The sequence below is a fragment of the Antedon bifida genome, chromosome 10, assembly GCF_963402885.1.
Source record: "Antedon bifida chromosome 10, ecAntBifi1.1, whole genome shotgun sequence".
Taxonomy (NCBI): domain Eukaryota; kingdom Metazoa; phylum Echinodermata; class Crinoidea; order Comatulida; family Antedonidae; genus Antedon; species Antedon bifida.
Genome location: NC_136235.1, coordinates 3,247,314 through 3,274,199, shown reverse-complemented (window position 1 = coordinate 3,274,199; position 26,886 = coordinate 3,247,314). Strand labels below are relative to the sequence as shown.

Here is a 26,886-nt window from a genome sequence, read left to right as displayed (position 1 = left end):
TCAATTAGTTATTTTACCATGTTTCTTTGCATAGGCCTATATTCATTGAAATTATATGTTGCTTTGATTTAGAAATGTAAGACAATGTCTTTGTTTGATGCAGCATGTCGGTGTTGGGCCATTTAAGGTAAAGCGTACTACATTATATTTGGTGAATTAGTTTATTTTTTTGACTATATTTTTCAGTTTAATTTGTTATTTTGCCATGTTCCTTTGCATATGTAGTATAATCATTGACATTATATGTTAGTTTGATTTAGAAATTAGTTGTGATTTAGTGATTGATCAGCTTTGTGTTTAAGGTAACGTGTGTAAACCTCCGTAATTTTGTATATTTTATTACTTTATTATACTTGTTATTTTAACATATTCATTTTAAATAAAATATATATTAGAATGTATACACACTTGTTATCCATATTTTTGTTTCTTTCTAAAAAACTATTATGATGTATTAACATTACAGTTTGCATACTTTTGGAAAAGTGTGTATGTATTCTCTGTTACAATTAAGGTACAATGATATTGATTACCTTACAGTACTTAATATACAATGACTAAACTAGTAGTTTGTGTTTCTCTGTCTACAGCAATTCATCTGCTATTCTTTCTTAATCCATAGAATGGAATTTATAAGTAAAAGATGGTTCTATGCCATGATAGTTTACTAAATTCAGCACTATTTACCAAAATACTAAGACATGAAAAGCATACGTTTTAAACAGAGCAGGTTAATCTTCTGTTAAGGTAAATACCAACAGTCCTACAGTTGAATAATAATACTAACTGGATATAGTATACATTTGCGTGAAGCTATTATGCTAAACTAAGTAATATAACACAAAACGTATAATTCATTACAATGGATACATAATAATATAATAACAAATGATATAATAATGCTATATTTCGAATACTTCAGACAGCTGAGGCTTGCTATATATTTCCTATGTTTGTTGATTTATTATTACTAAAGCTTATCATTGTGTATTATAACTTTATAAATCAGCTATCTACGGTTTTACACTTCCCAAGTAAATAAAATCAAATAATGTATGTTTTATCTATGTTCCTGATTCGTACATTCGAGAACTTCTGAACTTATCTACGGTTTTACACTTCCCAAGTAAATATAATCAAATAATGTATGTTTTATCTATGTTCCTGATTCGTACATTCGAGAACTTCTGAACTTATCTACGGTTTTACACTTCCCAAGTAAATATAATCAAATAATGTATGTTTTATCTATGTTCCTGATTCGTACATTCGAGAACTTCTGAACTTATCTACGGTTTTACACTTCCCAATTAAATAAAATCAAATAATGTATATTTTATCTATGTTCCTGTTTCGTACATTCGAGAACTTCTGAACTTATCTACGGTTTTACACTTCCCAAGTAAATAAAATCAAATATAATGTATGTTTTATCTTTGTTCCTGATTCGTACATTCGAGACTCATGATGCTGTTACATCGTACAACGTTCAGGGTTAAGATAATTCACGATAAAGTGATCTCTACAGTGAATATTCTATTGGTGGGTCAACTCAATTTAAGGTAGTCGTCTCGGTCACAATGTTTTATTGTTCTTTTTGTTGTGTAGTTTCTTTGTAAACGGTAAAACAAACCAAAACCCCCTTTAAAACCGACTAAATGATGTGATATATAATGCGAGGGTAAGAGTGTACATAACCAAAGTGTAGATTTGTATTATTCTTGTTTCTATCGTAAGCATCAAGGTGGTACGTGAGAATGAGAATGGGCTGGACTTTTTTACTTCTTTCTTTTTCGAACAATAACAGAATGATGTGTATGCCCTTCGTTTACTCTGCCTACACGTTGTTTTAAGTTCAGGCCTCGCGTGAACAAACTGGGTATTGATTCGCCAAGGCAATCGTTTGGAATCCATCCTTCTTTGTTGTCTTTAAGATTTACAGCTCGTACCCAACCTATTGAAATGATAAAAATGTAGAATTAAGTAAAAAACTTATATGTTACTTTATTTTAGGTCAATTATATTACAATCGATTGATCGATATATTTATGCTTTCAAGTATATGCCACCGTTGACTACGCTGTCGTACTTACTCTACCTATTTTTCTGTTATGCTTATTTTACGATATACGAACTGTTTCAGAATTATGTATTTTACAAATAAAACGACATACTGAGAATTCAACGTCACAGCAAGTAATACATTTTAGGCCAATATCCAATTCGTGTGATATGCGAAATAATTAGGTGACCCTACTGTAGGCTATATTATATCTGTTATGATATGACGATAAATGAAGCATCATTATATACGTACCAGATGTTTTATCAGTCAATTCTACCTCGTCACCAGCATTCACTTTCAATTCACCTCTGTCACTTCCAAGAAAATGTTAGCAATCTTGTACTTGGGTCTACCTGCAACATAAGTTTGAGAGGCTTTAGTACGCGGAACTATGGGCGTCAACATAACCATTACCATCCTTTACCTTACTATCCTCAAAATACTGCAAACTTAAACGACATTATAATTTTGAGAATGGTTCTTTAAGAAGAATGCTTACTCCATGAGGCATATTGTTCCCTGACGTCACCAGAGGGTCCGGATAATTCGAAACTTCTGCAATATTAAAATTGTTGAAAAGTCTATCAGTGACAAATACTTTAATGACATCTAAAGCAGATTGGCATGACGTTATCATAAATTCATCAGCATATTCTCCCGGTACTTTTAGAGACGATGACCTTCGGGGAAGCTTGGTGTCAAGCGACAACTGGCTTGCCGAGAAGTTGAAAGCCAGGAGCTAAGAAACTATAGGCTATGTTTATTGTCTATAGACATGGACATCGGGCCCGTTCCATCACGAAGAGTTTTCAGTAGCATTTAGACATTTATCTATTCACTTTTAATAACATGTTTTAACAGCAAACACGTTTACAGATGACTTCAATGTTGCTAGTATAAGTATTTATCGTACATGAACAAAAAACAACAAACCTGTCTTGCGAAGATTCCCAACAAATATAATACTTCATTCTCTCACATGTATCCTTGTGCATAACAATCAAGAACACATTCATTAGCAAACCGTTCTTCTTTGGTACTTTAAACGGATATGTTTCGCTTGATGGCTTCTCAACTTCAACAAAATTCTTGTTGGCACAATCGATGAGCTTATACTTAACACTAAATATAGGAAATGGTTTCTATGTATAATTTATTATTCTTTGAATAAAATGTAAAACAGTGTTTGCTGTATAGTTAAATCAAATAAAAACATAACTTTATTCCGTTCCAATGGCAAAATTAAAACACGAATAACTAAATTTTGTCAACCACTTCAACCCAACAGTGGAAGACCCAGCTGATAAAATTTCTTTACTTATAATAATTTTGCCACTTTTGCTATATTTGAATTGCATTTAACCACAGCTGCACATTACCGTACATCAGACCTGACCTACCTTAAAACTGCTAAGCGACTGTGTACAATTTAATTCTGTGTGCTTACCAAATTTGTCTGTCTTTCTTGTATTGTTTTTCGTTGATAAGCATCATCACTCGTTCGAATGTTACCAACTTTACATTCGATTCGAACTTCTTCCAGTCTTTGCCACCTTTTTTCTTGCATGAATACACTATGACGTCATTCTGACTTTCAACCCAGCTCTCATTACTAATAAGTTTCTCTGCCTATAGATAAAATCAATTTATCTTATTTTAATAATGAATTTAGAAGCACAATAACTTCATTCACTTTAAATAAAAAGACATGATGTTTCTACAACTTTATCTTCATTGATAATGACTGTCATATGTTGAACAAGATCACGAGCCCATCTTACCACTTTTTCATCTGGGTTATTACAATATTTCTCAATTGCTTCTTGAAGACTCTTAACACAAAAGTTATAATAAAAGCAATACAATAAAGTGAACATAATGAGGATTGTGCTCAAATACTCGTTAAATAGAAATCAGTTGAAGTGAAAGTGAAAAACATGTTTATACAAAATAAATATAATTTTAGGTTTTGTTTTGTTTGATAAATTTAGTCAACGAGTATATTTTATTTTAAACAATACACTTCTGCCAAGTTTGATCCCTGTTTCGGTTGCGTACATTCGAGAACTAATGCTTCTCAACTAACGTGGTATATAAAATAATCGGGAGCCTACTACAAGTAGTAGCCACTCTTGGTCACTTTCGTCAATGCTTTATCTTGCTGGTTTGTTGTAAAGCATTTCTTTGTGTAAATGCCTTTGCATTATAAAAAGAAAATGGGGATATAGAATTGGGTTGCAAAGTGGTTGGGAGTGTGTCCAGGAAGGTGAAGGTCGAACGATCGTAATAATTTATGGCGCGCCGCCAATGAAATATTAATAATTATTTTTAAATACAACACTAAATTACAAATACAATTGGAACATCTTTATGTACATTTTAAATACCTTATATTAAACTGAACATCGTACATACTATACTATACTATGGTTCAGTCCGTTAAAAAAAGTGTAATAAATAGAAATAAGCCATATGTACTGTATTTTATTATACTGATTACTTGTTTTATTTTGATTCTTGTATATTGATCGTTTTATTTAAGGACTGTGTTTATTGAAAGTATGTAATAATTTTTATCGTATTAAAGTTTTAATTATTGTAATTTTAAGATTTATCCTTTTCGGCTCTCTGTTTTTTTTTATTATCATTCATCTAATATAAATCTCATTCCACATAGGAGTTAAATTGCAAATCCATTGTTATTTAACAATACAGTAGATGGCTATTGAAGATCCAACACCTATGCTACGTGTGCGTTTGTTCTTTTGTGGCAATGGCGGGCCGGTTACATAATAATGTCGCTTCCTTTATGTATAGCGCGAAGCGCATCATGAATGGCGGCTTCTTTCATGTATTTCCCCCCTAAATCAAAGCGGTGGAAATCGCGCTTATTTGGGAGTGGTGACTACAAACTAGTTTATAAGGGGTAACACAGATTGTTTTCTCTAACACTTACCATTTGGTTAAGATATACTGTACTTGATATTACATTGCTGACAAACTTAATTCGTATTTTATAATGGATGGACCAACTGTTGTTAAGAAGGGTAGAGGCGTTAATTTAATATACCGAGGGTTTCAACATTCCAAAGATAAGACGGCAAGAGACGGAAAACCGTATTGGAAATGTATAAAAAGGACATGTTCTGGAAGAGTCCACACCATGGGTGAAGGGGACGCACTTTTGGTTAGTATGGCTACTCCACATAGCCATGAAGTGGACGAAGAGTCTGTTAGCAGAGACGTAGTAAAGGCTGGATTATGTCAACGTGCTGCCGACAACCCAACACAACCACTCTGTTCATACAATGTTCTTAACCCAATTAGTTAGCGTATTTAATTTAATCTATATTCATACAATGTTCTTAGCCCAATTAGTTAGCGTATTTAATCTATGTTCATACAATGTTCTTAGCCCAATTAGTTAGCGTATTTAATCTATGTTCATACAATGTTCTTAACCCAATTAGTTAGCGTATTTAATCTATATTCATACAATGTTCTTAGCCCAATTAGTTAGCGTATTTAATTTAATCTATGTTCATACAATGTTCTTAGCCCAATTAGTTAGCGTATTTAATCTATCTTCATACAATGTTCTTAACCCAATTAGTTAGCGTATTTAATCTATCTTCATACAATGTTCTTAGCCCAATTAGTTAGCGTATTTAATCTATATTCATACAATGTTCTTAGCCCAATTAGTTAGCGTATTTAATTTAATCTATGTTCATACAATGTTCTTAGCCCAATTAGTTAGCGTATTTAATCTATCTTCATACAATGTTCTTAACCCAATTAGTTAGCGTATTTAATCTATCTTCATACAATGTTCTTAACCCAATTAGTTAGCGTATTTAATCTATATTCATACAATGTTCTTAGCCCAATTAGTTAGCGTATTTAATTTAATCTATGTTCATACAATGTTCTTAGCCCAATTAGTTAGCGTATTTAATCTATCTTCATACAATGTTCTTAACCCAATTAGTTAGCGTATTTAATCTATCTTCATACAATGTTCTTAACCCAATTAGTTAGCGTATTTAATCTATCTTCATACAATGTTCTTAGCCCAATTAGTTAGCGTATTTAATCTATATTCATACAATGTTCTTAGCCCAATTAGTTAGCGTATTTAATCTATGTTCATACAATGTTCTTAACCCAATTAGTTAGCGTATTTAATCTATATTCATACAATGTTCTTAGCCCAATTAGTTAGCGTATTTAATTTAATCTATGTTCATACAATGTTCTTAGCCCAATTAGTTAGCGTATTTAATCTATCTTCATACAATGTTCTTAACCCAATTAGTTAGCGTATTTAATCTATATTCATACAATGTTCTTAACCCAATTAGTTAGCGTATTTAATTTAATCTATATTCATACAATGTTCTTAGCCCAATTAGTTAGCGTATTTAATCTATGTTCATACAATGTTCTTAACCCAATTAGTTAGCGTATTTAATCTATATTCATACAATGTTCTTAGCCCAATTAGTTAGCGTATTTAATTTAATCTATATTCATACAATGTTCTTAACCCAATTAGTTAGCGTATTTAATCTATGTTCATACAATGTTCTTAGCCCAATTAGTTAGCGTATTTAATTTAATCTATGTTCATACAATGTTCTTAGCCCAATTAGTTAGCGTATTTAATCTATCTTCATACAATGTTCTTAACCCAATTAGTTAGCGTATTTAATCTATATTCATACAATGTTCTTAGCCCAATTAGTTAGCGTAGTTAATCTATGTTCATACAATGTTCTTAGCCCAATTAGTTAGCGTATTTAATCTATGTTCATACAATGTTCTTAGCCCAATTAGTTAGCGTATTTAATCTATGTTCATACAATGTTCTTAGCCCAATTAGTTAGCGTATTTAATTTAATCTATGTTCATACAATGTTCTTAACCCAATTAGTTAGCGTATTTAATTTAATCTATGTTCATACAATGTTCTTAGCCCAATTAGTTAGCGTATTTAATCTATCTTCATACAATGTTCTTAACCCAATTAGTTAGCGTATTTAATCTATATTCATACAATGTTCTTAGCCCAATTAGTTAGCGTATTTAATCTATGTTCATACAATGTTCTTAGCCCAATTAGTTAGCGTATTTAATCTATGTTCATACAATGTTCTTAGCCCAATTAGTTAGCGTATTTAATCTATGTTCATACAATGTTCTTAGCCCAATTAGTTAGCGTATTTAATCTATGTTCATACAATGTTCTTAGCCCAATTAGTTAGCGTATTTAATCTATGTTCATACAATGTTCTTAGCTCAATTAGTTAGCGTATTTAATCTATGTTCATACAATGTTCTTAGCCCAATTAGTTAGCGTATTTAATCTATGTTCATACAATGTTCTTAGCTCAATTAGTTAGCGTATTTAATTTAATCTATGTTCATACAATGTTCTTAGCCCAATTAGTTAGCGTATTTAATCTATGTTCATACAATGTTCTTAGCCCAATTAGTTAGCGTATTTAATCTATCTTCATACAATGTTCTTAACCCAATTAGTTAGCGTATTTAATCTATGTTCATACAATGTTCTTAGCCCAATTAGTTAGCGTATTTAATCTATGTTCATACAATGTTCTTAGCCCAATTAGTTAGCGTATTTAATCTATGTTCATACAATGTTCTTAACCCAATTAGTTAGCGTATTTAATCTATCTTCATACAATGTTCTTAACCCAATTAGTTAGCGTATTTAATCTATGTTCATACAATGTTCTTAGCCCAATTAGTTAGCGTATTTAATCTATGTTCATACAATGTTCTTAGCCCAATTAGTTAGCGTATTTAATCTATATTCATACAATGTTCTTAGCTTAATTAGTTAGCGTATTTAATCTATGTTCATACAATGTTCTTAGCCCAATTAGTTAGCGTATTTAATTTAATCTATGTTCATACAATGTTCTTAGCCCAATTAGTTAGAGTATTTAATCTATGTTCATACAATGTTCTTAGCCCAATTAGTTAGCGTATTTAATTTAATCTATGTTCATACAATGTTCTTAGCCCAATTAGTTAGCGTATTTAATCTATGTTCATACAATGTTCTTAGCTCAATTAGTTAGCGTATTTAATCTATCTTCATACAATGTTCTTAGCTCAATTAGTTAGAGTATTTAATTTAATCTATGTTCATACAATGTTCTTAGCCCAATTAGTTAGCGTATTTAATTTAATCTATGTTCATACAATGTTCTTAGCCCAATTAGTTAGCGTATTTAATTTAATCTATGTTCATACAATGTTCTTAACCCAATTAGTTAGCGTATTTAATTTAATCTATGTTCATACAATGTTCTTAACCCAATTAGTTAGCGTATTTAATTTAATCTATGTTCATACAATGTTCTTAACCCAATTAGTTAGCGTATTTAATTTAATCTATGTTCATACAATGTTCTTAGCCCAATTAATTAGCGTAAGCAAAATACATCGCTGTAACTCAAATAACCCAGCTAATCCATAACATTGTATGATATTCTGTTCTTAATCAAACAAACATGGCAGTTTCATTCTTTACTCAACAACTACTTCAACCTGAGTTCTTATCAGTAATATTGTACTATTGGACTCACTCCCTATAATACAGAATGCACATGGGATCTGAAAAGAATAATACTTTGATTATATGCGCCACTCATTGTTAGGGTCACAAGCTACTTTGTTTATTGAATAATGTATCAGATAATAGAATCTGAATGTCAATTTTCCATGGACTTTACCCCCAACAACACTAACGATGGAGCGGGTTCTCTATAAGAACATTACATTGAAATAATGTAGATTAATATCCTATTTTATTGAATTATTTTACGAATCCAATAATAATGGAGAGTATTCCTGCTAGGGAGTAAGTACACGATTCGTTGTTCATGTTCATCTTTCATTATGATCACCTTTCATTATGATCACCTTTAATTATGTTCACCTTTCATTATGATTACATTTCATTATGTTCACCTTTCATTATGTTCACCTTTCATTATGTTCACCTTTCATTATGTTCACCTTTCATTATGTTCACCTTTCATTATGATCATCCTTTATTATGATCACCTTTCATTATGATTACATTTTATTATGACCACCTTCATTACGATGACCTTTCATTATGATTACCTTTCATTATGATCACCATTCATTATGATTACATTTTATTATGACCACCTTCATTATGATGACCTTTCACTATGATTACCTTTGATCACCATTCATTATGACCACCTTTCATTGATCACCTTTCATTTTGATCACCTTTCATTATGATCACCTTTCATTTTGACCACCTTTCATTATGATCACCTTTCATTATGATCACCATTCATTATGACCACCTTTCATTGATCACCTTTCATTTTGATCACCTTTCATTATGATCACCATTCATTATGACCACCTTTCATTATGATCACCTTTCATTGTGTTCAAATTGCACTATGACCACATTTCATTGTCCATCTTTTATTATGTTCTATATGTTCACCTTTCGTTGTTCACATCACAAGCTTCATGTTTGCCTTCCATTATTATCATCTATATGTATGATCTTTATTTATTCGTTATACTGGGTTGCCTCTTCAGTCTAAGACTGTTCTCCAAGAGGGCCCAGTGTATTATGATGAGTTTGTGACAGTGGCTGTGTGTGAACTAGTACACCGAGGAAACCCCCACTCGTCTCGAAAGATGTACTAGGTTCATTAAGTGCACATGAGCCAGATTTGTACACTGGACCTACGTTATAGTCCTTATCCGAGATGACTTTTTCTACCACCAGAACCATGGAGCGAGTGAGACTCGAAACCTTGCCGATGTTATGGACGTACGTGTTACGGTTCCACTGTCTTAACCGCTCGGCCACTCACTCGCTCGAGCTATGTTATCCTTTCATTGATAATAACAATAATAACTAGAATTTAATTCGTCACTTTGACGAATTATAGGTGATCATTTTTATAATTTTGTTGATCTTCAATTTAAAAAAAAACATGCACAAAATAAATAAATATGACCGCAAAATATTGATATATGCAATCCTATTACCTGATGCATACAGTATATGCTAATGGTGCTGATTGGTGCCATAGAATATATACTCTATACGATAATAACAATAATAATAAAACCAACAAGTGCTCAATGATCACCTCACCTTCATATTCATTCTTTTCTGACAAGCTTTATGTTTTGTTTACACGTTATTTAACAGGAACAAATTGTGGCAAGCTATTGTTTCAGAGAAATGGCCAGAAGTTGAACGACTGTGTGCATCCGAACCACAACTTGTAAATACTATGTCAGACTGGGTAGGTTGTTTTATATCAAATGATTAGCCTTAAAAAATGTTTTAATTTATACAAATGAAACATGTATGTTATTTGGAACAAAGCTATCAAGATTGCCTTGTTTGGATTCAACCTTAATGTTTTGTATATAAATCGTATGGCAGGCCTGTCTCTGCTGACCATACATGTAGAACGTTAAATAATGACACTTTTTGTCTAAATTCCGTGAATTAAAATTAAACTCTAATGAAATTTGATTTATATTGATGTATCAGTACAGCTAAAAATTACTGCAACGTAACCCACGCCCCAGCTTCGTGGCCACGCGTGGCTACGAGGTATAATTGTTTTTGATCACGATCCTACGAACTGCATTGTTTTTTGATCGCGATCCTACGAGAGGCATTGTTTTGCCACGCGTCTATTGTTATGTGTTGTTACAATGATTGAAAATACAGCAGTTACGCCCGATATTTTTTTATTTAGCTTAGCTAGCTATAGGCCCAGAAAAAAAAAAATCAACGAAGTACCACCCATCCGCTATACGCTATTAAATTCGTACAGAGTACCAATCTAGCATGCCATGCAGTATAATTACTTGGCCTATATTACCTGTAAACGGCCCCTTTTTCAGCGGCGGGTAAGGTGATTTGATTATTTGGGTTAACGATGACCACTCCACTGAGCAAACCTTACCCGCCCCTGAAAAAGGGGCCGTTTTGACCTGGTTTGCCATGTTTCTGATATTTCGTGTGCTAATCGAGTCGAATGCAGTTTTAATGATGCACTCTTGGCGTTCCATATCTGTTCGTTTGTTCGTGTCGACACATTCAGTATCAAATGGCGATATTTCGTTTTTTCAATCAATTGCTTGCTTGCGAGTATTATATAAGGTATGGTTTAAAGATATTTGGCTATGTTCGGCTTCGGGATGTTATACCACACTTAGGCCTAGGCTAGGCTAGGCTGTAGGGGTCGTCGGTTTCGTGTTATGGCCCATAATATGGGTCGTCCAATTCTAGGCCCCCCCCCCCCCTGGTTACGGGCCTGCCTAACGGCACTCGTGCGGCCGGTGAACCTCAGTGAAGTGGGCCACGGCCAACTTTTTGTATCAACATGTTTGATTTGCGTTGTTTTTATCACATGTGATAATGAAATTCGCTCGACCACCGATGTTTCGGGTGTTTTTTTTTTTCGCTACCACCAGTTGGTGCACTCTTTAATGTGGGTCATAGGTTATTTAATTGCCATTTAATTTTATTCAAAGAATATATTATTATTTTAGCGGTGTTGGCTGATTCCTTCGTATAGAGTCATATTTATAATTACTTTTTACGCAATCGTAGTATTATTTTGGGAGATATTGTTTTAAATCAATTTTTCTAGACAAACTCTCGTACGACGAAACGAAGCATTTTTATCAATATTTTAATCGCTATAGGATCTGGGCCTAGCCAACAAGGCCTGTAGTAGCTAGGGAAGGCAGGCCTACTCGGGCTTAGCTGTAGGTGTAAAATTCGTCGATCCAAGGTGGGTTATTATATTGGCATTATTCTCTTTTGATAGCTGGTAATAATGGTGTATATTCAAGACCTTCCATCGTAGGCATAGCAAAACAAAGCCGATCGTATTATCGCGATCCAAAAAACAATACCTTCCCGTCGTATCGCATGGGAACGCGTAGGAACGCGTGGCAACGCGATAAAAAAAAAATACTTCGTGGAAGCGCGTGGGATCCACTAAGGCGCAGGATTGGTCATAGCAATAAATAGCAAACAAATAGCTGTGTAAATGCTATACTTGATACAGCAAACATAGCAATAGAATAGCAAATAAATAGCTGTATAATTGCTATACCTGATACAGCAATAATAGCAAATAATAGCAAACAAATAGCTGTGTAATTGCTATACCTAATACAGCAATAATAGCAAATAATAGCAAACAAATAGCTGTGTAATTGCTATACCTGATACAGCAATAATAGCAAACAATAGCTGTGTAATTGCTATACCTGATACAGCAATAATAGCAAATAATAGCACTGTATAATTGCTATACCTGATACAGCAATAATAGCAAATAATAGCAAACAAATAGCTTTGTAATTGCTATACCTGATACAGCAATAATAGCAAATAATAGCAAACAAATAGCTGTGTAATTGCTATATATGATACAGCAATAATAGCAAATAATAGCAAACAAATAGCTGAATAATTGCTATACCTGATACAGCAATAATAGCAAATAATAGCAAACAAATAGCTGTGTAATTGCTATACCTGATACAGCAATAATAGCAAATAATAGCAAACAAATAGCTGTATAATTTCTATACCTGTGATACAGCAATAACAGTAAATAATAGCAAACAAATAGCTGTGTAATTGCTATACCTGATACAGCAATAATAGCAAATAATAGCAAACAAATAGCTGTGTAATTGCTATACCTGATACAGCAATAATAGCAAATAATAGCAAACAAATAGCTGTATAATTGCTATACCTGATACAGCAATAATAGCAAATAATAGCAAACAAATAGCTGTGTAATTGCTATATCTGATACAGCAATAATAGCAAACAAATAGCTGTGTAATTGATATATATGATACAGCAATAATAGCAAACAAATAGCTGTATAATTGCTATACCTGATACAGCAATAATAGCAAATAATAGCAAACAAATAGCTGTGTAATTGCTATACCTGATACAGCAATAATAGCAAATAATAGCAAACAAATAGCTGTATAATTGCTATACCTGATACAGCAATAATAGCAAGTAATAGCAAACAAATAGCTGTGGAATTGCTATACCTGATATAGCAATAATAGCAAACAAATAGCTGTATAATTGCTATACCTGATACAGCAATAATAGCAAGTAATAGCAAACAAATAGCTGTGTATATGCTATACAAAACAGGCTGAAAATAGCCTAAGGATAGCTGTTCTATCACTATCCTACTGTTACACATTGGTCACTTAGCAATAATAGCAAATAATAGCAAACAAATAGCTGTATAATTGCTATACCTCATACAGCAATAATAGCTGTATAATTGCTATACCTGATAGCTGTGTAATTGCTATACCTTATACAGCAATAATAGCAAATAATAGCAAACAAATAGCTGTATAATTGCTATACCTCATACAGCAATAATAGCAAATAATAGCAAACAAATAGCTGTGTAATTGCTATACCTGATACAGCAATAATAGCAAATAATAGCAAACAAATAGCTGTATAATTGCTATACCTGATACAGCAATAATAGCAAATAATAGCAAAAAAAAATAGCTGTGTAATTGCTATATATGATACAGCAATAATAGCAATTAGTAGCAATTAAATAGCTGTGTAAGTGCTATACTTTATACAGCATAAATAGCATGGAAATAGCTTGCAGTTGCTATAATTGATATAGCCAGGCTGAAAATAGCCTTGGGATAGCTTTTGTATTATAAACAGCAAACAAATACCTGTGCAATTGCTTCACACCACCTATACAAAACCACTCTACAAAATAGGCTGCAAATAGCCTTGGGATAGCTGTTATATCACTATCCTACTGTGACACATTGGTCACTTGCCTGAAACCTCAGCTATCGCTGCTATAGTTGCTATATTTTAACTACACCATACCATGTCAGAATGTAGTCATAGTTAAAGCCAAACAATATAAAAATTACACAATGCTACACTTAAACTGTGTATACTTAAAGGCCAGGTGCGGGCAAGAAATTTATATTGATCATACATTCCAATAATCATCGATCTATAGTTTCCCCTATGTTTCATAATTTTTGGGATTTTCTTTGTGTTACACGAGCTTGTTGAAAATAACCAGTTAGGGTGGTCAGATCTTGGCGGTTTACATCTGGAGTGATGTTTTTTTTATGGGTATACACGTCAGGCATTTCACATGATGGTGGTTAGATCTTGGCGGTTTACATCTGGAGTGATGTTTTTTTTATGGGTATACACGTCAGGCATTTCACATGATAGTGGTTAGATCTTGGCGGTTTATGTCACGATTAATGGTTTTCTTGGTCAGATCTTGGCGGTTTACATCTTGAGTGATGTTTTTTTTTATGGGTATACACGTCAGGCGTTTCACATGAGGGTGGTTCAATCTTGGCGGTTTACACTGGAGTGATGTTTTTTTTTTATGGGTATACACGTCAGGCGTTTCACATGAGGGTGGTTAGATCTTGGCAGTTTACATCTGGAGTGATGTTTTTTTAAGGTTATACACATCAAACGTTTCACATGAGGGTGGTTAGATCTTAAAGGTTTACATCTGGAGTGATGTTTTTTTTTAAGGTTATACACGTCAGGCGTTTCACATGAGGGTGGTTAGATCTTGGCGGTTTACATCTGGAGTGATGTTTTTTTTAAGGTTATACACGTCAGGCGTTTTACATCTTGGCAGTTTACATCTGGAGTGATGTTTTTTTTTTAGGTTATATACGTCAGGCGTTTTACATGAGCGTGGTCAGATCTTGGCGGTTTACATCTTGAGTGATGTTTTTTTTTATGGGTATACACGTCAGGCGTTTCACATGAGGGTGGTTCAATCTTGGCGGTTTACATCTGGAGTGATGTTTTTTTTAAGGTTATACACGTCAGGCATTTTACATCTTGGAAGTTTACATCTGGAGTGATGTTTTTTTTTTAGGTTATACACGTCAGGCGTTTTACATGAGCGTGGTCAGATCTTGGCGGTTTACATCTTGAGTGATGTTTTTTTTTATGGGTATACATGTCAGGCGTTTCACATGAGGGTGATTCAATCTTGGCGGTTTACATCTGGAGTGATGTTTTTTTTTAAGGTTATACACGTCAGGCGTTTTACATCTTGTCGGTTTACATCTGGAGTGATGTTTTTAGGTTATACACGTCGGGCGTTTTACATGAGGGTGGTTAGATCTTGGCGGTTTACATCTGGAGTGATGTTTTTTTTTTAGGTTATACACGTCAGGCGTTTTACATGAGGGTGGTTAGATCTTGGCGGTTGGCATCTAGAGTGATGTTTTTTTTTAGGTTATACACGTCAGGCGTTTTACATGAGGGTGGTTAGATCTTGGCGGTTTACATCTGGAGTGATGTTTTTTTTATGGGTATACACGTCAGGCGTTTCACATGAGGGTGGTTAGATCTTCGCGGTTTATGTCAGGAGCGTTTTACATCTTGGCGGTTTACACTGGAGTAATGTTTTTTTTTTTAGATTATACACGTCAGGCGTTTTACAAGAGGGTGTTCAGATCTTGGCTGTTTACATCTGGAGTGATGTTTTTTTATGGGTATACACGTCAGGCGTTTCACATGAGGGTGGTTAGATCTTAGCGGTTTATGTCAGGATTAATAGTTTTTTTTAAGGGTATACACATCAGGCGTTTTGCATGAGGGTGGTTAGATCTTGGCGGTTTACATCTGGAGTGATGTTTTTTTTAAGGTTATACACGTCAGGCGTTTTACATGAGGGTGGTTAGATCTTGGTGGTTTATGTCAGGATTAATAGTTTTTTTTAAGGATATACACGTCAGGCGTTTCACATGAGGGTGGTTAGATCTTAGCGGTTTATGTCAGGATTAATAGTTTTTTTTAAGGGTATACACGTCAGGCGTTTCACATGATGGTGGTTATATCTTGGCAGTTTACATATGTAGTGATGTTTTTTTAAGGGTATACACGTCAGGCGATTTACATGAGGGTGGTTATATCTTGGCAGTTTACATCAGGAGTGATGTTTTTTTAAGGGTATACACGTCAGGCGTTTCACATGAGGCGTTTCACATGAGGGTGGTTAAATCTTGGATTTAATTGTGTTTTGAAAGTTTAGTAAATATAAATTTATTCATTTAGTCTCCATACAGCAGTTAAGTGTCGTTTACAATGATGATACAAAAAAAACCCCTACAATGAACAGAAATTAACATTTGCAAAATTAACAAATGACATTATAAAGTGAAACATAAGAAATAAAAGAATGACAAGGCATTTAAAAATCAACTGATAGATACAGTAAAAAAAAAAAAATAAATAAATAAAAAAAAATAAATAAATAAATACAATTAAGTACAAGCAAAAACAAACTACAACTTATCGTGATGGTTCATTCTCACTGATTGAATTATCAAGCTCTGAACGCAATTCAATTATTGCGAATGTCTCGTATTTGTTAGCAATGACGATGTGTTTAATTTGGTTCAGAAAACCTAAATCACAATGTACTACTTTGTCATTACATTATATCAATTACAGCCATACTTATTAACTGAACAATCAAACTGATAACTCCTATATACAGCTTGCAACAGACGGATGCTAGGTTATTGGCAATACTGTAATACAGTACTTAAAGCTGTTTGAGTTATAAAAACAACTACCATCAACATTATAGAAACATCTTCCAACCACATACTTATACACATTGCAATGAAATTAATTTTTTATATTTGTAAATCGGTGTTTTGGGATAAATGCAACCCACAATTGCAATTAACATGTTGCATCAAATTTCTTTGGACAGAAACTTAAAGAATCTGAAGTATCAACTGAATCCCCCTTTCAAGAAATTTTGAACTGTCAACTAAACCTAACCGTCGAAATAATCTCAAGCATCAAATGAACCCAACCCTCTAAATAATCTCAACTATCATCTGTACCCCACCCTCTTAATAAACCAAACCCTTTAACCAATTGAACCTAACCATTTAAATAACCTCCACTGTGTCAACTACACCTAACCCTTTATTAGTATACACAGTGTATTCAATGTGTATTGTCCTAACCACCCTCATTTCAAACCCCTGGCATGTATCCTAAAAAAAAAATTACTCCACATGTATATTCAGATATTTTTGTAATGAGAATTATTGGATAGTGTATTTGTCCTTAATAATTAGTTATCCGCTTGGTAGAGCGGATAACTCCTTGTTATTGTATGGGATCAATATTTTTGGTTATCCGCAACTTATAAAGTTGTGGATAACCCTTGTGATTGTAAATATCTTTTTTTTTTTTCATCTTTATTCTTCTTTCTTTCCCGGATTTTTGTTGCAGCTATATCTCAAATTTTTGTAGACATAACTTTGTATAACTTTGTCATAAGATTGACCTGTAGCTGTAGATGTGCAGGAAACTTCGTTATATGACGTTAGAGTCGCGCAGCGTAAGTTACGCGCGATTTTACGAATTTCAATGATTGATCATAGATTATAAACCAAAAGTCATTTTTTATTGACACTTGGTGAAAATTTAAGTCATATTACGGGCGAACTTTCTATGGATTAAAAATGGCATGTTTCACAAGAAGTTACGCGCGCACGCGCATTTAAAATTTCAAAATGCGCAAAATTAATTTCTAATCAACTTTCTACGCTGATCATGACATTTTGAGCATGTCAAAAATTCCCACGCGCGCGAAAAAAATTAAGCGTAAGGTGCGCACGGAGCATGAAAATCATGTGTTTTTCACTTGAATTATGATTTTACAGTCTTTCCTAGTCATTTAAAAAAAGAAATTTGTATTAATGTAATTATTTAGATAATTAGCTTCTAAAATAGTTATTGTTTATATGTCAATTTGATGACGTCATCGTGTTAATTATTTGATTTAAAAGATGGGTCTCGTAATTTCGTCTATGCTACACTGTATATAACATATACAGTGTATTCTGTAAATACTGTAATATGCTGTATGGTACAAAATAGGTACAATTCAGCACTGTAAACATATTTATTTCACTTCATATGATGGCATAATAATTGTCGGCGTTCATATAATATAAACGTATGTGCATGTTGCGTTTGCGCGGATAACTCGAACTCGTCAAAGTGACGAGTTCAAATCTAGTTTTTCTGTATTATTATGGCCAGTTGAATACAAAAAGTTGTATTTTGATATTTTGCATCATAGTTCATCACATTTAAAAGAGCGCGCATCTATATTTTACGTATTCAAATTTCTTAAATTATTAATGTAATTATTTAGATAATTATCTTCTAAAATTGTTATCTTTATATGTCGATTTGATGACGTCATCGTGTTAATAATTGGATTTAAAAGATGGGTCTCGTAATTTCGTCTATGCTACACTGTATAACATATACAGTGTATTCTGTAAATACTGTAATATGATGTATGCTACAAAATAGGTACAATTCAGCACTGTAAACATATTTATTTCATGTCATAGGATGGCATAATAATTGTCGAGGTTCATATGGTTAAGTATGTGCATGTTGCGTTTGCGCGGATAACCCGAACTCGTCAAAGTGACAAGTTCAAATCTAGTTTTCTGTATTCTTCTTTCTTTCTGTCATTTTTGTGTCTCGCGTAACTCAAAAACATGTAAACATAACATTTCATAACTGTGTCAACATGTGGGCATTTACGTGAAATTGTGCACCTCCTATTTTGAATGACGTCAGAGTTGCGCAAAACATGACTTACGCGCGTTTTTACGAATTTCGCGTATTTAACATAGATCGAAAACCATATAACAATTTAATATGAAACTTGACAAAAGTTTAAGTTATATCTTGCGCTAACTGACTATGGGGAAAAAATGGCATGTTTCACACGAAGTTACTCGCGCATGCGCGTTTAAAATTTCAAAATGCAAAAAAATCAATTTCTAATCAACTTTCTACGCATTTCATGTAATTTTAAGCATGTAAAAAATTCCCACGCGCGCGCATTTTTTTACGCGCATGGTGCGAACATAGCGTTGAAAACTTTTTTTGCGTGATTTATGTTTTTTCAGCCTTTTCTAGTAATTTTACCAACTTTTAAACAATTTCGACTTAAAATTACGTCATACGGGCACGTTGAATTGGATAATTTACGTGCAGTTTTGATTAAAAAGTTAAAAAAATTGTCAAAATTCGTCAAAATTATGCCTTTTTTTAAACAGTCATAGATTCTAAACAACGAGGTGAACTTTTTTTTAATTACATATTCTGAAAGTTGATGAGTTGTAGAAATCGGATCATGAATCAATATGGCTAACCGGTCATTGTGACGTCATCGTATGGCCACACGAATGTAAAATATAGGATTTTTGTCTCTTTCGTTATTGCTCACCATATTCAATGGAGCGCATCACGCCTTTCTGTATTCCTTTTTCTCCGAGATTTTAATATTGTCTAGGTCAATCAATTATCTTATGCATGAGTTAAAAATATTTAATTTTTATGACATCATCATGCCTAAAAATTTAAATTACGTGTATACAGATTTACTGTGTACTTTAAAATGTATATACTATATGACACAAAATAGACAGAATTTAGCACTAACACCATATCATATTCATCAGTTCAGGTCATAATGCCATAATCTTTTTCTGTGTGCAACATTCCAACGTATGACGTGCACGTGGCGTTTGTCGAGCGGATAACTAACTCGTCAAAGTGACGAGTTTCATGTCTAGTTCTTCTTTCCTTCCTTCCTTTTTGTGAGTTGCGTTTCTCTAAAATGTGTAAACATAACATTTCATAACTTTGACAACATATGGGCATTTATGTGAAGTTGTGCACCTCCTATTTTTGAATGACGTCATAGTTGCGCAACGTGACTTACGCGCAATTTTATGAATTTCAATGATTGATCATAGATTAAAAACCAAAAGTCATTTAGTATTGACACTTTGACAAAATTTAAGTCATATCAGGGGCAAACTTTCTACGGATTAAAAATGGCATGTTTCACAAAAAGTTACGCGCGCACGCGCATTTAAAATTTCAAAATGCGCAAAATTAATTTCTAATCAACTTTTTATGCGTTTCTTGTCATTTTGAGCATGTCAAAAATTCCCACGGGCGCGCAATTTTTTACGCGCGCGGTGCGCACGTAGCATTAAAAACATATTTTTTTCTCTTGAATTATATTTTTCAAGCCTTTCCTAGTAATTTTGAAAACAATTTAGACCTTTTCTAATTTAAATAACGCCATACGAACACGTTGAATTAGACAATTTGTGCGCGTTTTTTATGAAAAAGCTTAAAAAATCGTCAAAATTATGTCTTTTTTAAAACAGTCATAGTTTCTAAAGTAAACCGTGAACCGTTTATTTTTATTACAAAATCTAGAAGTTGATGAGTTGTAGATATCGGATCATGCATCGATAAGGCTAAAAAAACATTGTGACGTCATCGTATGGCCACACGAATGTAAAATATAGAATTTTTGTCTCTTTCGTTATTGGTCATCACATTCAATGGAGCCCATCACGCTTATCTGTATTCCTTTTTCTCCTACATTTATATATTGTGTAGGTCAATCAACTTTCTTTAGCATGAGATAAAAATATTTTAATTTTTATGACGTCATCATGCCTAAAAATTTTAATTACGTGGGTCATTAATTTCATCTTTACAGTAAATTTTAATCTGTAATAGCTCGTAAGAATAAAATGTGATAATCACGATTAAAAAGTTTTCTGGAAGCTATTGGATTGTAGATACGAATTCATGTGAACATTTTGCCAATCGGATGTTGTGACGTCGTCATATGGCCAGTTCAATAAAAAAAGTCGTATTTTCATATTTTGCGTAATAGTTCATCACATTTAAAAGGGTGCGCATCTATATTTTACGTATTCAAATTTCTTCTACACGTTAATATGTTGTTCCTGAGATAATTTCCTTCTGAAATTGCTATCTAAGTGTTTCATTTTGATACCGTCGCCATGTTAAAAATTGGAATAAATGGCGGGTCCCGTAATTTCACCTATTCTACACTTGTATGTAATATGTATACAGATTATACTGTTTGCATGTATATACTATATGACACAAAATTGACAGAATTGGCAGCCAAATATGGTCCGGTCTTACAAATATATGGTGCGCAAAATTAGTCATAATGTATATTTCATTCAAAAATGCCATGATTATTGAAAATTACGAGGTTTTATTTGTTATTTTAATATTATAAATTAAGCCTATTTTTTAATTATCAACTTAAATTAACTCATCAATAATTAGTACTAACATACATATCAACAGCAACCACAACTGCTTTTCCAGCTATAGCAAAAATAGCTGCTATAGCAGTAAGACTTAACCCTTAGACTTCAATAGCACAATAGCATATCAGTAGCAACCACATCTGCTTTTCGAGCTATAGCAGAAATAACTGCTATAGCGGTGAAACACTTAGCCCTTAGACTTCAACAGCATAATAGCATATCAGTAGCAACCACAACTGCTTTTCGAGCTATAGCAAAAATAGCTGCTATAGCAGTGAGAATTAATTCTTATACTTCAATAGCACAATAGCATATCAGTAGCAACCCCAACTGCTTTTCCAGCTATAGCAGAAATAGCTGCTATAGCAGTAATACTTAACCCTTAGACTTCAATAGCATAATAGCATATCAGTAGCAACCACAACTGCTTTTTCGGCTATAGCAAAAATAGTTGCTATAGCAGTCAGACTTAACCCTCAGACATCAATAGCACAATAGCATATCAGTAGCAACCACATCTGCTATTCGAGCTATAGCAGAAATAGCTGCTATAGCAGTGAAACACTTAACCCTTAGACTTCAATAGCATAATAGCATATCAGTAGCAACCACATCTGCTTTTTGAGCTATAGCAGAAATAGCTGCTATAGCAGTGAAACACTTAACCCTTACACTTCAATAGCATAATAGCATATCAGTAGCAACCACAACTGCTTTTTCAGCTATAGCAAAAATAGCTGCTATAGCAGTAACACTTAACCCTTAGACTTCAATAGCATAATAGCAAATCAATAGCAACCATAACTGCTTTTCCAGCTACTGTATAGCAAAAATAGCTGCTATAGCAGTAACACTTAACTCTCAGACTTCAATAGCACAATAGCATATCAGTAGCAACCACAACTGCTTTTCCTGCTATAGCAGAAATAGCTGCTATAGCGGTGAAACACTTAACCCTTACACTTCAATAGCATAATAGTGTATCAGTAGCAACCACAACTGCTTTTCCAGCTATAGCAAAAATAGCTGCTATAGCAGTAACACTTAACCCTTAGACTTCAATAGGATAATAGCAAATCAATAGCAACCATAACTGCTTTTCCAGCTATAGCAAAAATAGCTGCTATAGCAGTAACACTTAACCCTTAGACTTCAATAGCATAATAGCAAATCAATAGCAACCATAACTGCTTTTCCAGCTATAGCAAAAATAGCTGCTATAGCAGTAACACTTAACCCTTGGACTTCAATAGCATAATAGCAAATCAATAGCAACCATAACTGCTTTTCCAGCTATAGCAAAAATAGCTGCTATAGCAGTTACACTTAACCCTTAGAGTTCAATAGCATAATAGCATATCAGTAGCAACCACAACTGCTTTTCCAGCTATAGCAAAAATAGCTGCTATAGCAGTAACACTTAACCCTTAGACTTCAATAGCATAATAGCAAATCAATAGCAACCATAACTGCTTTTCCAGCTATAGCAAAAATAGCTGCTATAGCAGTAACACTTAACCCTTAGACTTCAATAGCATAATAGCAAATCAATAGCAATCACAACTGCTTTTCCGGCTATAGCAAAAATAGCTGCTATAGCAGTCAGACTTAACCCTTAGACTTCAATAGCACAATAGCATATCATTAGCAACCATAACTGCTTTTCGAGCTATAGCAGAAATAGCTGCTATAGCAGTGAAACACTTAACCCTTCAAATTCAATAGCAAACTAGCTTATCAGTAGCAACCACAACTGCTTTTCCAGCTATAGCAGAAGTAGCTGCTATAGCAGTGAAACACTTAGCCCTTACACTTCAATAGCATAATAGCATATCAGTAGCAGCCACAACTGCTTTACGAGCTATAGCAAAAATAGCTGCTATAGCAGTAACACTTAACTCTCAGACTTCAATAGCACAATAGCATATCAGTAGCAACCACAACTGCTTTTCCTGCTATAGCAGAAATAGCTGCTATAGCGGTGAAACACTTAACCCTTACACTTCAATAGCATAATAGCATATCAGTAGCAACCACAACTGCTTTCCCAGCTATAGCAAAAATAGCTGCTATAGCAGTAACACTTAACCCTTAGACTTCAATAGCATAATAGCATATCAGTAGCAACCACAACTGCTTTTTCAGTTATAGCAAAAATAGCTGCTATAGCAGTCAGAGTTAACCCTTAAACATCAATAGCACAATAGCATATCAGTAGCAGCCACATCTGCTTTTCGAGCTATAGCAGAAATAGCTGCTATAGCAGTAACACTTAACCCTTGGACTTCAATAGCATAATAGCAAATCAATAGCAACCATAACTGCTTTTCCAGCTATAGCAAAAATAGCTGCTATAGCAGTTACACTTAACCCTTAGACTTCAATAGCACAATAGCATATTAGCAACCACAACTGCTTTTCCTGCTATAGCAGAAATAGCTGCTATAGCGGTGAAACACTTAACCCCTACACTTCAATAGCATAATAGCAAATCAATAGCAACCATAACTGCTTTTCCAGCTATAGCAAAAATAGCTGCTATAGCAGTAACACTTAACCCTTGGACTTCAATAGCATAATAGCATATCAGTAGCAACCACAACTGCTTTTCGAGCTATAGCAAAAATAGCTGCTATAGCAGTAACACTTAACTCTCAGACTTCAATAGCACAATAGCATATCAGTAGCAACCACAACTGCTTTTCCAGCTATAGCAGAAATAGCTGCTATAGCAGTGAAACACTTAGCCCTTAGACTTCAATAGCACAATAACATATCAGTAGCAACCACAACTGCTTTTCCAGCTATAAGCAGAAATAGCAATATTAGCATAAATAGCATGGTTAAAGCAACAAATAGCAAAAAAAACCTGTATGCTACAACACAAGTATAAGCTCTGAAAACTCCAAAATAACCAATCCTGCGCTTTACTCGTGGGATCGCGATCAAAAGACAATACTTCGTGGGTTTGGCGATCATAAAACAATGCCCCACGCGTAGGCTAGGTTACGCGTGGGAACGAAGCAGTAATTAATAGCTGTACTGAAATAGTAATACATACTATAATCGTCAGTTGAGATATAATTAACTGTTATTTTCCATACAATAATAATGATTTACACAATAGATAGGTAGGCATATGTATTATCAACATCAACATACAATATCATAATATCAAATATAAAACAATTTTTATTCACAACAGTACACTTTTTTCTGAATGAAATTTTTAAGAATAAGGAAAAAGAAAATTATAATTCAAAGGATATTCATAATTCAATAATGATGATGATAGTATATATTTTATGCATAATTATTTATTTTTAATGTCTCTCTTCAAAACAAATTAAAACCTGTACATAATCCATATACGCATTGAGTCACTTTAATGTAATACTATGTATGTTTTTTCTTGTTAGGATAATGAAACGTTATTAATGGGAGGTGTGTTGTGGTATGGTATTCCAGAAAACTTAGTAATTCAGCTGATTGCTCAAGCATCAGATGTTTGCCTTGAATACAGCTCGTCAACTTATGTAAGGACAATCATATAGAAAAGTACACAACTATTGCGTATACATTGATTTACCTTGATCTTGGACATCCTACCTTGATCTTGCAAATCATTCATGTTTAGTTCCCTTCGTTGTTGGGTCTTTTATTAATGGAAAAGAAGTAACATACTCTTTCCCAGTGTAGGTTGAACTTCAGAAACAGTAAAAATTCTGTCCTTCCTATCTACAGTGCACAGACCTGAAGACAGTTAATTAAAACAAATATGTTGAGTATCGTTATACGTTATGTTATTTTATATGTGACGATTGTTTTACGTAATTTTGTTGTTCACAGTGGCCTTATACTATTGTTCATTGCTTATCATACAGAGGGTACTCGATCGCATTGAAACATGTTTTAGAACGAAACAGAAAACACGTGAATACAGGATGGGTGAGTAGAGTACACATTAATAAAACAACTTGCTTTAAAATACATTTAAAAGGTAGACGATCGACGTTCAATGCTATATGGTTATATAAGATAAGATGATGTGTTAATGTCATGGTCACAAACATATGTTCTATGTAAATGCATTTCTATAAGCAAACCAACGTAATAATGTAAATCAGATTTCCTATTATTGTATGCAGTTTAAAGGCTGCTTACACACTAGGACGATAACAATCGACGATAAAAAATGAACATAACCCTTTCCTTACATAAAACAAAGGAAACTAAGTTTTCATTCTAGAACTATAAAATAACCATTTATGATTGATCAAATGACGTCATGATCAATAAGAACAATAACATCGTTGTATCGGTACGATATTATTGCTCTTACTAATTAAGACGTCATTTGATTGGACATGATAAATATCATTTTCATCAAAGACAGCATAAATGGTTATTTTATATACAGAATGAAAAATCTTCTAATTTCTTTTGTTTTATGTTTATCTTTTTATCGTCGATCGTTATCGTCCTAGTGTAAATGGACATTTAAGCGATTAAAACTGGATTAATTAAAAATGCAATCATTTTCATGTACGCCTTCCACTCTTCCATCTACTCTCAACCGTTATAAGAGTTTTAAGAGTTCCACAATCGACTGTACAACACCGATGTATCTGATTAATCTCTGCCCGTACCTACAATAGAGACTTTGTACCGAAAAGATTAAAATTATAGGGGTATGTTTTCTTGCGAATAGTTATAGAACACGTTATTGACATTGATTTACTTACTATTTTGCTATTTAATTACAGATATTTAGCGATACACCATTGCATGTTTGACTCTATTCATCGTATTTAACGTACAAGTACGTTGTATCGGTACGATATTATTGCTCTTACTAATCATGACGTCATTTGATTGGACATGAGCAATATTATTTTCGTCAAAGACAGCATAAATGGTTATTTTATATACAGAATGAAAAATCTTCTAATTTCTTTTGTTTATGTTTATCTTTTTATCGTCGATCGTCATCGTTCTAGTGTAAATGGATATTTAAGCGATTAAAACTGGATTAATTAAAAATGCAATCGTTTTCATGTACGCCTTCCTCTCTTCCATCTATTCTCAACAGTTATAAGAGCGTTATTGATCCCTAACTGTTCCACAATCCACTGTACAACACCAATGTATCAGATTAATCTCTGCCCGTACGTACAATAGAGAACTAGTGCCGAAAATATTAAAATTATAGGGCTATGTTTTCTTGTGAATAGTTATAGAACACGTTATTGACATTGATTAACTTACTATTTTGCTATTTAATTACAGACTACAGGCTACACACCATTGCATATTTGTCTCGATTCACCGTTTTTAACTTACAAGCAACATCACGATACTGCCATCTGCCTGATGACGTATGGAGCATCGTGTTCAACAAAACAATATGTAATCATCAAATATAATTATATTATTAAATTAATGATTAGTTTTTACTCAAATTAAAATCAGGTTTTTAATAAATTAATGTTTTTATG

At 33.3% G+C, this 26,886-nt stretch overlaps 1 protein-coding gene across 1 annotated transcript; it reads left to right on the top strand.

Annotated features, from left to right (window-relative positions):
- Positions 1 to 11,248: 11,248 nt before the first annotated feature.
- On the top strand, positions 11,249 to 26,854 carry LOC144854576 (uncharacterized). Its single transcript, XM_078712516.1, has 4 exons — positions 11,249 to 11,285; positions 24,808 to 24,924; positions 25,238 to 25,336; positions 26,678 to 26,854. The coding sequence occupies exons 2-4, from the start codon at positions 24,826 to 24,828 to the stop codon at positions 26,852 to 26,854; spliced, it is 375 nt and encodes a 124-aa protein (XP_078568642.1). The 5' UTR covers positions 11,249 to 11,285; positions 24,808 to 24,825.
- The last annotated feature ends 32 nt before the right edge of the window (positions 26,855 to 26,886 follow it).

What these genes read in the sequence shown, in the direction of transcription:
- LOC144854576 (XM_078712516.1), top strand. Translation starts at nt 24,826, where the DNA reads ATGGGAGGTGTGTTGTGGTATGGTATTCCAGAAAACTTAGTAATTCAG. An exon ending in AATACAGCTCGTCAACTTAT is followed by an intron (nt 24,925 to 25,237) that starts GTAAGGACAATC and finishes TGTTGTTCACAG; the next exon opens with TGGCCTTATACTATTGTTCA. An exon ending in AACACGTGAATACAGGATGG is followed by an intron (nt 25,337 to 26,677) that starts GTGAGTAGAGTA and finishes ATTTAATTACAG; the next exon opens with ACTACAGGCTACACACCATT.